General features: G+C 31.4%; 2 protein-coding genes across 18 annotated transcripts in view; one reads left to right on the top strand and one right to left on the bottom strand.

Moving 5' to 3' along the window:
- LOC143075936 (neurofibromin-like) overlaps positions 1 to 2,866 on the bottom strand; it is an 86,174-nt gene extending 83,308 nt beyond the window's left edge. For all 15 annotated transcript variants that reach the window (XM_076251519.1, XM_076251518.1, XM_076251523.1 and 12 more), the window contains exons 1-2: positions 2,730 to 2,866; positions 476 to 619 (exon numbers count right to left, since the gene is read on the bottom strand). In XM_076251519.1, the coding sequence (XP_076107634.1) occupies positions 476 to 619; positions 2,730 to 2,792 (207 nt within the window). In that variant the 5' untranslated portion in view covers positions 2,793 to 2,866. The remainder of the gene's footprint in view (positions 1 to 475; positions 620 to 2,729) is intronic.
- The window catches only part of LOC143075938 (protein spinster homolog 1-like), a 32,265-nt gene that overhangs the window by 2,233 nt on the left and 14,960 nt on the right, over positions 1 to 15,072 (top strand). For all 3 annotated transcript variants that reach the window (XM_076251539.1, XM_076251538.1, XM_076251540.1), the window contains exon 2: positions 13,144 to 13,332. In XM_076251539.1, coding sequence (XP_076107654.1) covers positions 13,144 to 13,332 — 189 coding nt within the window. The remainder of the gene's footprint in view (positions 1 to 13,143; positions 13,333 to 15,072) is intronic.

Below are 15,072 nucleotides of genomic sequence, written 5' to 3'. Positions count from 1 at the left end.
AAAAATCTCTTTCCTGAATCTTGGTGATTGATCCATTCCGAAATATCTCATCATACAATGAATTGCTACGACCAGATGTAAAATTAGGTTATTTTTACTCTAAATCACTAGATATCACCAGATATCACCCTGTTCCTCTGGGATACACTCAAAACCAGCAAAAGTGATTTTTAACCGACTCACCATTTGTGTAATGTACATGAAATTGAGAATGGAAATGGGGAATGTGTGAAAGAGACAACAACCAAACCAGTGAGCAGAAAACAGCCAAAGGACACCATTGCAGTCTGCACGGTTAGCCACTAGTCCGATGCCCCAGACTAGTAAAATTTTATTCGGACTAGTGAGTTTTTGCAAAACATTGTTTGGACAAATAAGAAAAATGTCTTAATATTGATCTTTGGACTAGCAGCTGAAAAAGTTTTTGGTGCAGACTGCCATTGAGTCTTCAATACAGCGAAATTGTAACACTTACCATACTGGAAACAGACTGCAGTGTCTTTGTAAGGCCATTGATGACCTCTCTGAACTTGTATTTGCTAACATTGATCAGACATTCTTTATTCTGTTCTACATTCTGTATGGATTGTGTGGTGTGTAAGCCTGTCTTGATAGGCAGCTAAATAAAAGAAAAACATCACTGAAAATATATTTTACCTAAATACATGTACATGTATACAGTGTAATAACATTACCAGATCCTAAAGACACATGCAAACCTAGAGTTCTGATCCAACCTCCTCTTGGTGTCAAGTCAGGCATTTATCAGCACTGAAAAGGACTGAATTTATGCATACTAGTGTCACGTCTAGTACTGCAGTTGTACAAACAAGGAAAACATTGATTAAATCATTAATTAGCTGTTGATTCACAATGTAAATCAGTAATATTTGGATTATAAATATTATTGCTATATTTTTACTGGAATTAACGCTTTTATGAATTTCAAATAGTTCTTAGTAAATTTGTGGCAATACATCATGTACATGTAAAAATATTTCTTGTCTGGCATGAGTCAAGAAATTGTGCTATTGAACAAGCATATTTTTTTTTAGAGAACATTTGCAATTTTTGTGTTACAATCATAAAAATTGACTATATAAAAATCTGAAAACAGTCATTTTATTATATATATGTTCAATATTTTTACAAGATATGATTATATTTGAATGGACATAAGTGCCTTTCCTGAATGGGCAGGAAGAAAAAGCTCAATCTACTTGAGCTGAGGTGCCTGTAGTTTTTAAAAAATGAAAAAAAGTTTCCGTATTTATCAGAAATTAATATTAATGATCAGTAAAACACTTAACATTTCAAATGTTGCCTCCTTTCTTGTTAACTTATGAAAGAGTACATATTAAATACATATACATCTACATGATGAGAGTTATCTCATTGGCACTCATACCACATCTTGACTTCTTATATCTTTGATAAATGTACTTAAATTTTAGTCTAAAAAAATATCATCAGTAGCATGATTATTGTTTTAATTTGAATATATTGCATGTACCATTTTCAGTTCAAGATCAAATGCAAATTTGGGAATTTCCTTCATATTCAGATTGTTCCTTGATTTATAAAAAATAAAAAGGTTGGGAGAGATTTTCCAAAGAAATGATGTTGCAAGTTAAACAGAAGGAATGACTGAATATTTTTCTGTATTTTGAAGTTAATTAAAATCATTTGTTCATGCAATTTAAATAACAATATGCAAGTACTAGTCAATCCACTAGCTTGAATTATAGAACCCTTGATAATCTTTTAGAAATAAAATGTCAAGGATTTGTATAGTAAGAAGTCAATGTTTCAATTTTTTTTCAATATACAGTGATCCTGTTAATAATTTTAAGGTCCTTAGATACTTAATAGCATGGGGGATGCATATATGGTTATCACCAAATTTAAACATAACTCTTAAGATTTGGACTTCCCAGGAAACACCAAATTTCAATACAAAAATTTGACAGTTGACAATAACATCAAAAAAGAGAGATGTAGGTACACATACATGTATGTAAGACCATATGTATATATACTGTCTTTGACAAAGATTCATTAACATATACAAATGTATATGATTGAAAGACTGGACTATGAAAACAACATTTTGTAGTTTCAAATTTAAATCAAAACATAGTAGCCAGGAGTTGGCAATGTTATTAATAGGTTAACTTGACAAACATCCTTTTAATTTGGACCCATTTTATATCTGACTTGAAGATTCTGAAGCTGACTGCATTTATCAGTTTTATCCTGTGATTACATCACTGCAGTTTTTCAACTAATTTGAGACGTTTCTGTTAATAAATTCAATACAAATTCATGGATTTCGATGTTTGAGTTTTATAAAACAAATATAAGAGATGCTAAAAATATAGAATTTATTATGGCGATAAGTCGTCAGACAGATAATAAATTATGAAAAACGCCTACGCAGAAACCTATCCTATTTTCTTGCAAAACAAAAATCGAGGTTCCAACAACAATTATGTTTTGTGCATACAAAATGTCAATTTACATCAGGTATATTGTTTAAATTTTATCAATGACATTATCCAATTTAATCTGTAACGAGTGAGTAAACAAACATAAAATTCGGTCACACGCTCCAGGGCATTGTGTCGGTGACATTCATTCATAAATTTTTGAAGCCAATTCTTACAGCTGCGCTTTTACTACGACGAATTCATCAACTCACATCCACCGATCACACATGACAGTCTTACCTGAGCATCAAAACGACTGATCAGTGCCTGCACCCATTCTCCTGGTTTTTGTGTTGCCATCATTAGAAAGTTATACAAATAAATTCATTCAACATCTAGCCTTCCGGTTCTGTACCCGCCATGTTTATTATGTTGATATTATTTACGCATGCGTATTGGAAATTTGACCTTATTTGGATTTTAATCAAGATAGCGATGCAATCATATGCCCATTAAAATCATTGGATTTTGTTTCTGACTGGGGTCATGTTCAAAACTTGAATTTTTCACTTTAAAATTAAAAAGTACACATTACGATCTGTCTTTGTTAAGGGAAAAAGACGAGAATAAAAATTTATATTTTGCTACAACTTTGGTGAAGGTTATTTATTATATTTCTAAATGATTTTTTTTTATCACAAGAGGCATTTGAACGGAACCCGGCCCTTTTTCTCATGATTTTTTTTTTAAATCTGAGTACAATTACAGCATATTCTCAATTTTTATTAAATATGTTCTTATTCTATTCTATGCGATTTTACAATAACAGCTAATGTCTAGTAGGTCCGTGTATGTCAGTCTGCGTCCATTCGTTTTTCGTTTTTTGTTTTTATGAAATCAAAATTGTAAAATGGAAACACTTTCATTTTTCAATTTACAGTGTGGTGTACAACTTTTGGGACAATTATATGAAAACTTTAATCATCTCTAATTTAAAAGATATATGAACAATTTAAGCCGTAAAAAGGGGTGCCTTGAATTCAATTTGACAACTGCGCACACATATACCGTACTCTTTTCTTTTTACCTTTCTCAACGGCTGGATGTTACTTTAAAATTGCAAGTGTTGGATTGTGTGGCAAATGACAACAGGACAAGCAATTTTCATTGTGTGCTTTATATATACACGAAATCCCGTCCGGTTTTTAAAACCATGCTAACTGACAAATACATGAAATATTCACTTTGAACAAAAAATATAGTATTTTTTCAGCGAATTTCAAAATGGTTAATGGCAAGGATAGATAGAGATGAAATGACCGGCATCTAAATGATGTTTTAAATAACTGTCATATTATCAGAATTGTAAAAATAAGTTAAAATTATTCGTCAAGTAAGGGGGAAAAGGAATTCTTTTTTAAACTGTGAAAAAGAATGGCAGTACAACATTTCCGAAGGTATGTAGGCTATGTGTGAGTGCGTGTTTGGCTTGAAAAGAGAGGGAAAACTAATTTAAATGCAAAGAAATGGTAGCATAGTCAAATTCTATTGGCCTGCGACAGAGTTTTTTTTTTCTTTTAAATTTCAATATATTTTTCGAAATACATTGTACTAGTTTTGTGTTTTTCAGTTTACTCAGTGCTGAATAACATATGATTTGGGGACAAAAACAATGCTTTTTTCACCGTTTACTTTTGTTCAAGGAGCAGAGAAAAAAACGAAGATTCTACTCTCTTGTTTCCCATTAAATCATATCAATTAAGGAACAAACTATTCATATTCTGCACGACTGGGATTTAATTAAGTTGTCACGACCTGCGAGATCGAGTATGTTAAGTTCGGTTGTTTTGGACCTTATTCCGGTGCTGGCAGGTCACGAGTCTTTCCTATTGTTGGTTTGTATACAACTTACTGTATAATAATCAGAACGACAATAAAACACTAATGTCTCATCAGTTTCAATGATCTATGATAGATACACTTACTTGTTAACAGTTGAAGTATATTTTTCGTCGATTGATTCAAAAGTCGACCGGCAATTGAATTCGCCGGAGAAAAAATATCCTACGATAATGATCAGTGGAATATTGAAAAACTGTTGTGCTCTCATCATTAAATAAAAAAAAAAGTGACAAAAAAATAAGACAATTGATGTTGAACAAGAATGTGTCCGGCACCAGTACACGGATGCCCCATCCCCACTATTATTTTATATATTCACTGGACCGTGAAAATGGGGGAAAATCTCTAATTTGGCATTAAAATTAGAAAGATCATATCATAGGGAACATGTGTACAAAGTTTCTAATTGATTGGACTTTAACTTCATCAAAAACTATCTCGACGTTAAAAACTTTAACTTGAAGCAGGACAGACGGACGAATGAACGGACGGACAGACAGACGGACTAACGGACGCACAGACCAGAAAACACAATGCCCATAAATGAGGCATTCAAATTGTATAATTGAAAGAAAAGACTTCTTGCAAAATTTTGGTTTCATGATATGTTGATCGATGTCAGATAATCATTTTAATCGATTTCGAACATTTCAATGCACAAAAAATCGGTGCATAACGAAGTCGCGATAAGCTTTAATTTAATACGCATATTATTAATGTTGTCTCACTGTGTCTAAAACAAATATATATTGATAGAACTTATAAATGCGAAAAGTTATTCGTCTAAAATGGTGGCTTCGAACGATACAACTGAGTCCTACCCTATGTGAGCTAATAATTTTTTGCAAATAGTAAGCAATCATTTTGCACAAAATTTGGACTTCAAATATGATGCGGCTCTAGTATTCTGAATCTCGTTTCTCTGTCAAAGAAGCTTATTATTGCAGTAACCATAAGTACTCTGGATCAATTCTTTCGGGCTGTACTAAATACCAATCTGCAAAGCCAAACTGATTTTTACAATTAGTTTAATACTACTATCTGAGGTAAAAAGGCTCAAGGGTTAAAGTGCTCTCACACATAACTTTACTCAGCATAATTCTCTGAGTAAATGTATCTTATATATATGTGTGTCATAAGCACGACTACGGTTGTTCTCGTTGTAAGCCGTCTGTCAGAATCGATTTTCGTGTAATTTACAACTTACTATATATATGGCATGGTTTTTTGCTCACCGTTGAAGCCGTAATAGGTGAGCTGTAGTTCCACATCCTTTGCTGATCTTTTAAGCATGGATGTCTGCCTGGTTGGCAATCATACCAAAATACCAAAATCAGTTGCAACTTTATTTCCTTATAATGTAAAGAGAAACTCTGACTGAGGCAGAAATATTCAGAAATTTTGAGATATACCTACTACATGAATATATATATATATAGTCAAAACTGCCAGACGACATTTAAATGAATGATTTGGTAAATTTGCATTAAGTGTTACCCTTGACGACCATCTTTACATCCGTCTTTACGTCTTTCAGTCCGTCCATCTTTCCGTCCGCCCCATCATTAAGTTTCGATTCAGAACTCTAACTTTAGTTTGGCTCATGTACATTTAATGAAACTCAAATACAATGTTAAGAACCAAGTTAGAATATGGACAGATAGTGTTTCATTTGCTGTTCAATTAATGTCCCTTTATAACTTGGAAAATTGTAAAAAAAAATGTTTTCGCGCTCTAACTTAAGTTTTCCTCGTAAAAAATCTTATAAAATGTTAAGAAACAAAGCTAGCAGACAGAGTGTTCAATTGGGCAGTGAGTCATTTCGGCCGTTCTATAGATATATCCCTTTATAACTTGGAAATTATTTTTTTTGTTTCATTTTCGTGCTCTATAACTTATGTTTGTCTTATCAAAATTACATGTAAACTCACAAACTATGTTAAGAACCACAGCAGGCAGATAAAGTTCGAATTTGGGTTGTGAATCATTTAGACAATATACGTATAGTGTCTTGAAATATGAAATTTATTTGTATGAGGCTTAGAAACGGGGGAAATGAAATGCGAGGTTCAGTGCTTGTCGTTGGTCGTTGGTCTATATTTGTTTTTGTTAAAGGGATAATTCGCGATTTTTCACTTTTCATCTTATTATGTTCATAATACCATGAAAAACATATTCACCAAGTTTTATTTTGATATGAAATCTAATAAAGAAGAAAATTGGGAATTATTAATTTTATTTTTTGAAACTTCCTGACTTATGTGACGTAGTTTAAGTCTTTGATGCATGCCGGGAGTGAAAATATCTCATTTAAGTCTTGTTCGTTAACCATCTAATAACGCGATTTAAAGCGCATCGACGACTTTTGGTGTAGCTATTAACCAACGAAAAATAAGTGATAGCCATGCAACTTTTAAAATAAGATCGTGTGGATTTTTTAAAACGAATTTTAATAATAAAGGTCAATCATACAATAGAACATTTTTATGATTTTTTTTCTAAAAATACTTTAAACAAACATACGAAACTGACATGATCGATAGTGTATTAAAAATACATGTTTGTATTCTGACCTTTTTGCTTCATTCCAGCAATCATTTTCACTTGCTTGTACGGTGGAAACAATAAAATGTGTATTGTTTTGTGACACCTAAAGAATGTGGAATGCGTAGTTTAACTCAAGGTAATTAAAAGATTAGCATTATGTAATTCTAATCTTTTGATCCTCATTCTAGGCGTCACGGTTCACTGGCATTTCAGGTGTGAACAACATTTCGTATCAATTGTAAACGGGAGTCAGACAAAGTTTCAGACACAAGAATGTAAATAAAAATGATTAAAATTAATTAACGGGAATAATAAGATCGCACAATAACTGGATAGCTGTTGTATATTTTTATATTTTGCATAAGATCACTTTTAATGAATTATGACTTTTGATTACTTTAGTAACGATAAAATACTGAATTATTTTAATTGAAGAATTTATAAATAAAAATAGCCTTCTAAACACGAGTTTATGAACTAAAAATTGTACTATTTCAAATTAGGAGCGGCATCCTTAAATATTTCAAACATATCATTAACAATTGCAATTATATAATTTAGTCCATCCAAAGTGATCTTTAATTACCTATTTAGGAATTAAACTGCTCATCAAAATATTTTAAATCTCACAACACATGAATACTTCAGATATTTGAAAAAAGATGTTTTAAAAAATTGACAGGAAATTAAAGGATCTAATTGGAATGGAATCAACAAATTACGAACAGGTGTGAAAAACATCAACAAAATTTATACATAATCGGGAATGTCCTTCTTAAAATACTCTTTGTCTCACACCGTAACTATATATAATACTTTAGCTATTTGACCAACGATGTATTAAAAAAAAATGAACGAATTAAATGTCATCTTTCCCTATTTTTTAATGTAATTATAAGTCTGTTTCAACTGGCAAGAATACCACTAAAACGGACAAGCAGTTTATTCTTTAAATTGCTGTCATTGAATATCAAGAGAGAAAATAAATCCCGAAATTGATTTCAAACTTTGATATTGTATAGTTTTCCTGGAAAATATTCACATCCCTCGGTATTAGTGTACTTCCAGTTGCGTATATATTACATGCATGTCGGAACAATTGTGATGATGGCAAATTTCTTCCTTTTTTCGAGAACAATCTAATTGATATATAAATGTCCATAACTTCGATGAGCCAAATAAAGTTATATATCGACCTGTATTTAAATCTCTTCTTCTTTTGGTATACTATAGTCTATCGTCATTTGATGATTACATACTGTTGGCATACTTGGACTTGTCATTTTACCAAACTTTTACCCCAATTTACGCAAAATGTATGTTTCTTTCTTATGTTCTATGTATACATGTATATGATTTAATTTGCGCTATAGGTCCGTAACTTATAATCCAGGCGTATATATGAATGGTCGACAAGTGCGTACATTTTTTTAAATCAATATTTCTGGCCTTCACCATTGACAACGAGTATATATTACATTTTACCAAATTTACCCTTGGAAAAAATACGTATATAGATTTTTATTTCATCAAATCTGTTTGGTTTTTTTTTGGTATTATTTATATTTTTATAAATAATTTTCTTTTCACCAGAAATGTTATTCATAAACAAGCGTATGAGTTTCGGACACGCAAGATAGAGATGTATATTATACACCTAATAGTTCAAAATGGAAAGTTATAGGTTATCGGCCGTGTACACTTATCAATACACTAAGAAGTGAAACGATGCATGAATTTGCAAACTCGACAGGAAATCGCTTGAATACCTGGACGTGTCACCTCACACCCCCTACAATATCTTTGGGAGTAATACCAAGAGCCATGCGGGTGATCAGTGGAGCGAAGATCCTAATTTATTTGAATAAAGTTTATTACATGAAAGAATTATGAACTAATTAGATTTCCGAAAACAATTCAAGTTTCACGGAAGACTTATTTATGATTTAAAATTTTTGACTTTTTCACTATTAAATTCCTATATTATCAGTCTAAAAATAACAGATCATGGTTATTTAAAAAAAAAGAAGAAAATTTTCCGTATCAAGTTAGTTAACTAGTTGGATAAAACAACCGTACGATTGACGAGATATCGACACGCAATTACGACTACATCGGGTTACTGTAGTTTTGGTCCTTAGACATATCGTGACTGCAAATCGGAGAAGGTGACAAAATGGCTGACCGCAGAGAATTAATACTCTAAATTTAAAATCGATGGTGATCTCTTATCTAGCAGAATAAAACTTTAATATCTATGAATTTGAGCATTTTTATACAGAATAAACATAATATCAATTTTTGATTTTTTTTCGAAGTTTCCCTTTAACTGTTTTGTTATAAATTAAAAGGCGTCAGTTTTCTTAATTTGAATTGTTTCATACTTTTCATGTCTAGGCCTTTTATAGCTACAATACAGTATGGGTTTTTTCAATGTTGAAGACAGTACGGTTGTCTACAGTTGCTTACTTCTACGTACTTTGGTTTTCCTTGTTTGCCATGGTGAAGAGTTGTCTTCTCATTGACTATTTGTGTCTTTGGATAGTTGTGCTTTTGAAGTTAAAATATTTTGCAGAATACATTTATTTGTTTCTTTATACAGATGTGGGTATCACCACCTTAGCCATGATGAGGCACATTGAATACTATCAAGTTAAATATAATATATATTAAATTGCTTATATCACTGTCCTACATATTGCTCGGAAAGATATATACTGGTATTCATTATCAGTTATGAAAATCATAAGTGTATATGTTCTGTTTGATATCCCGATATACCATATTGATATGTATTAGTACACAAATAACATGCATGTCATCAACATGTTACTGACCGTAGATTTTTATATAAACCAACTTTTTATCTAATGTTCAGGACGGATCTAAAGGGGGGTTTCACAACTCAGGATGAAAAAGGGGGTTCCAACCATATATCCCCATTCCTAAACATTTATCATAAAAAGGGGGGTTAAAACTCCGGACCTCCCTTTCAGCGGGATCTTCCCACTAGTACTAGAGATATTTTTTTTAATTTGATAATATTCAACTACTGAAATAAAAAACAAACGTTCTAACAAAAAGTTTAATTCAAAATCTCAATAGCCTTTATATTGACTCTAATCTTCTTTTCAAAAAGAGGTAGACGGTATCAAGGCCGCAAGAAAACAGCACCATATTAAAAGTTATCATTTTAAACCTGTAAAAAATCCACGGTGTAACTGGCCAAACTGTACGGGTTGGAGGCCCCCTCTCCTCGTTCTTTTTACTGAAAGAATTTTCCACATTGCACCATTACGACCCATATGTTAAAACTGCAGTGGAAAGACAAATAATACTAATTATCACCATTCGAAATTTTGATGCCATATACTACTTTGAATAATTGTCTGATTGCCTTGCCATGTCGAATTTTGATATTTTTTGAAAAGTCATAAAACGATATAATAATTATACAGCAGTATTTAAATTAAGAGAGGTCTATAGATCTAAGAGCACTGAAGCTTAATGCATGCATTTTCAATATCCAAGAGGGGATCGCGGCGGCAGCCTGAGTGGCCTTATAAGAAACAAGTTAAACTGAGAAGTCGAACTACTGCATGTATCAATAGCATGTTGACATTGAGGTTGCGAGTTCGAATATGACAGGTGCATGCGTTCGACTCCAATCTCAATTGACTAGGATTGTCAGTTTCCTATCGAAGGTTGATGGTTCTCTTCGGATACTCCGACTAACTCCAACAAGAATGAGAATAAGAATTGTATTACTTTAAAATCCAAAACCGAATAGGATTGTTTACTAAAGAAAAACATATAAATACGACAGGAAGAAAACAAGACAAACATGTAGCATTGGTGAAAACTGGCCTGAATTAAGGATTTCTAGAAAAATAAATGTGATTTTTTTTATATTATATATTCTTGTTTTAAACTATTTTATAAAAATATAAAGCGAGATGAATCGTTGATGATATCACTCCCAAAGATTTTTTTTCTACATTTAAAAAAAAAAGCAGTGGACCCCAAAACGCTTTTTTAACTTTGAAGTTGTAACAAACTTGAGTTTCTCTTTAAAATAAGGCATGATACAACGTCTCAGGATATATTTTTCTTCGTGCACTTCGTAATAATATTGCCGAGGAAGGCTGACATGCAAATGAATGCGTTGCACAAACCGATCTCTCATCTAAAAGTTGCGTGGATTTATTTTCAACGAAATTTATCGAAATGCATCTAGATGCAAAAAATCATGCATGTTGTTTTGTGACTATTTAACCTGCATGTTCCTAATTAAAAACAATTGCATTCTATCTATTAGCCCCATTATATAAATTAACAAGCACATTTTGAGACAGGAATGGTATTGTGAGACTTAATAATAGAGGAACTCAGAATATTTATTTCTAGAAAGGAATAATAATCTAGTCTTGACAGTCTTTCTCTTTTTGTTTGTGAAAAATTAAAGTAAAAAAAGAAAAGCATGCAGTGACCCCGGCCAATGATCTTTCTTTTGTCAAGGCTCACTGAGTATTGTAATGCAACTTTGTTATTATTCTTCTTCCTATTCACCATTTTCCCGAGTCCCAGTATAATCTCATCATATTCTGGGACTATAATACACTAGTATATATGTTCCGGACCATATAAGTATTTGGACCATATACGTATACTCATATGGTTCGACCACTGATACGCGTATGGTCCGACCGGCGTACGCGTATGGTCGGACCATATGAGTATATACTCGTTTGGTTATAAACGGGCCGGACCATATGAGTATTTGGACCATATTATATATGTATTTTTTTCAATGATATGCATTAGAAAATTTCATGAAAAAACAATGATTGCTTCATGCAAATGTATTGTTTACAATTCAAATAACATGAAATATTGATGCCAAAGTAAGTTTTCATCGCTAATTGTATTGTTTCATGTATGCGTAGGGTGACATTCACTTCCACACGATAAGTTAACTTAGCTTTTCTTGGGTCCTAGGTCAATCCGATGTGTCTGTGGTGTTTTTTTAAACAGCTGTAGATCTCCAATATCGTAACATACATGTATGACTGAAAATTAAGTACGTCATATCACCAGAACTTCAAAAATAAACCAAGGGTCCTTGCCGGTGACGGCGTCATTTGTTTTTGTTTTTGTTTTTTTAAAACAAGTATAAATATAAAAATTCTCAATATTGCACTGCTAATGCTAATTATATAAAGTTTCTTTATCCTGTCGACTTTCACGTCAATTTATAGTAAAACAGTTGACTTCTTGTGTAACAGTTCATTATGATATAATTGGAAGTTATCTTCCCAGGTCGACATTTTGTCATTCAATCGTAATATTATAACATATATATCGGCAGAGACATATGAACACATGTGTATATATGTCTCTGATATCGGTAATGAAAAGAAAAAAATGTGTTTACTGTAGTTTTGACTAGTGATGAAATTTAATGTATGAATCTGCTTATTTTATTTTGATAATCTTGTTATTTTCAAATGGTATTAAATCTATAATCAAATGATCTTTGGCAGTGTTTTTTTTTATATATATATAATATATATAATTTAATTTAATCCTAACAAATTGAAAATGTTTTATTTTTTCACAATTAAAGGTTAAAGGGGTGAACTATTAAATCTTTCTAAAATATTATATACAAAAATATGTGAATTTTAATACACTTAATTTTACTGATAAACTCGTGATTATACTAAATCCATCAACACCAAATGATGTAAAAGCAGTTGTTTCTTTTATTAAAGAGTCATTAGAACTGAGGAAAGGAGAACAATAACTGTTTTTATCATATATCTATTATAATATTGTCGAGTTTTCATTATGTTTGATCATGTTTGTTTTGTATTTGCCATAACCTAAATTGGTTTTTGTCTGTTTTGCAAATAAAGATATAATTATAATCATTTTATTTTTGTGGTATTAAATCAAAGATTCCAATAATATTAAATTCTTTTTCCCATGCAACTAAATGACCAACTTGAACATTTTAGTATTCCGTTGATAATTATGATCCGTAAAATGTTCATGCTATTTCCGTCATTTGGTTCTACTATTACATAGGATATACCTACTTCCTGGTCATTCACTCAAAAGAAAAAAGTCAGTTGACTTCTTTTGAACTGTCACTAACCAATGAATCACCAAACTTTTGTAAACATTAATAGATAAATGAGTTTAGTAATAACACCAATAGACGATACATTTCAGCTCGATGCTATGCCTGTTGATATTTCAGATACAGAGCCGATATTCCAGAACAACCCAATAAACGAAGATGACAGGACCAGTAACGTGACAACCACACCAGAACCGATCATCCAGTCGGGGACAACATCTGACATAAGTAAAGGACGAGCTTATGTCACAGTGGCAATACTTCTCACCATTAATTTGTTAAATTATATGGACAGATATACTGTTGCAGGTAAATCACAGTGTCTTGAATAATGAAACTTGAAAAGCTATTTTAATTACTTTATAAAAACAACTTGGACTGTCTATGAAGACAACTTCAATCAATAGGACAACTTGGGCAGTCTACATGAGGGTCGTAATGGGGGTACCGTAATGAGGATTAACAATAAAAGTTCTTGCCAAATGACGTTAACAGTAAATTTTGGCATTGTTTGGTGTAAGACGATAAATAGTACACTTTCTTTTAGATGAGAAAAACATCGACTGATTTGGATGAATCACGTTAATTTTTTTCCGAAAATGACAGGAACGATAATCATTTAAGATCTCTTGCATTTAAAAGACACCCTTGTAGATTTAAAATAAGAGCAGGCTAATGCTGCTACAAATGTACAAGGCAGCACTCGCACCCACAAAGTGGAAAGGGATTGATATAAGTTGCAAAACTTGTTTCCCAATCCACTGTAAATAAATATGTTTAAACTAATTAAATTTGAGACCTCTGACAAATCACGTTAAGGATATTTTGACAAATCATGTTATAATTTAACCTATTTGATGCTAACAGTACAGTACTACCTGTGACTTTATCTTATTAATGGTGGCCATAAAAAATATGTTCACCATGGTGGCCCTATATGTCCATCATCATACCCCCTGTTGTTTTTTTAATACACAAGGTATTAATCAAAAACTAGTCGAGGATAAACAGAAATCTTGAATGCATTGAAGTGTTAAAATTATATACTTACAGCTAGGTCATGTGTCTCAGGTAAAATATACATGTATGTGTTTGTCAAATTTAATAACTGTGATTATGACAAGTAATTCAAAAATAAAATGAAATAATAAAACTAGTTGAACAAACAGCTTGATAAAAAAATAATTGTCTCATGACTGTTAATTTTGATATTATTCCTTTTAAATAATTTTTAATCAATTTAAGTTATTTTTTATATTAAAAAGTCTATTTTTTTGTAAGGGAAGAATAAATGAATATTATTTTCAAATATACTGCAAACATTTACAATGCCTGCCTTTTTCTATTGACAAGGTGTTTCTCAAATTAATTTTCTAAAATCAAAATGGTTTATTATTGTAGATAGACTAATCTGCATTCAACATTGTTTAACATATGATCATGATGATTAAGATTGTCTTTAGAACTTACGCTAAATAAAATTTAGACAATTCATTATTTTTCTATTGAATAGTATATAAGTATTAGAAATATTCATTTCAGCAAAATTTGATAATATTTTTTATTGTCATGATCCATGTTTTAGAGGTTAAGCATTTCTTATACTTTTTGTTCTTGGGTAAGAGACATTATATAATGAGAAGGTAAATAATTTTCAAATAGATTATCTCAAAGTTGTTTTGTTAATTTTACAATCAAGGAATAGGTGTTCTTCATTGACCTACAATGTACAAGAGGCAAAGTTTACACATTCTATCCTTTCTAGGAATTTTTTATTGTCCACTATTTTCTATTTCTAGATTATGACCAAAAATTCTCTACCTAATGACACAATCAAGTTTACAGTTTTTATCATAAGTTTTTATTTATAGATTTTTCTTTAAATTCTTTTTTTATTAAGGACTTTAAAAGTCTTAATTCATTCAAGTCCCTGCAATTATCAACTTTATCTAAAAGGCCTAGGTTGATTGAAATATTCTTTGCAAATGTATACCAAGAATATGTATCATGTCAGTCTAGCATTATCTATAATATAATACACTGAAAAAG

The sequence above is a fragment of the Mytilus galloprovincialis genome, chromosome 5 (assembly GCF_965363235.1).
Source record: "Mytilus galloprovincialis chromosome 5, xbMytGall1.hap1.1, whole genome shotgun sequence".
Taxonomy (NCBI): Eukaryota; Metazoa; Mollusca; class Bivalvia; order Mytilida; family Mytilidae; genus Mytilus; species Mytilus galloprovincialis.
This window is presented reverse-complemented; position numbering and strand designations above follow the sequence as displayed.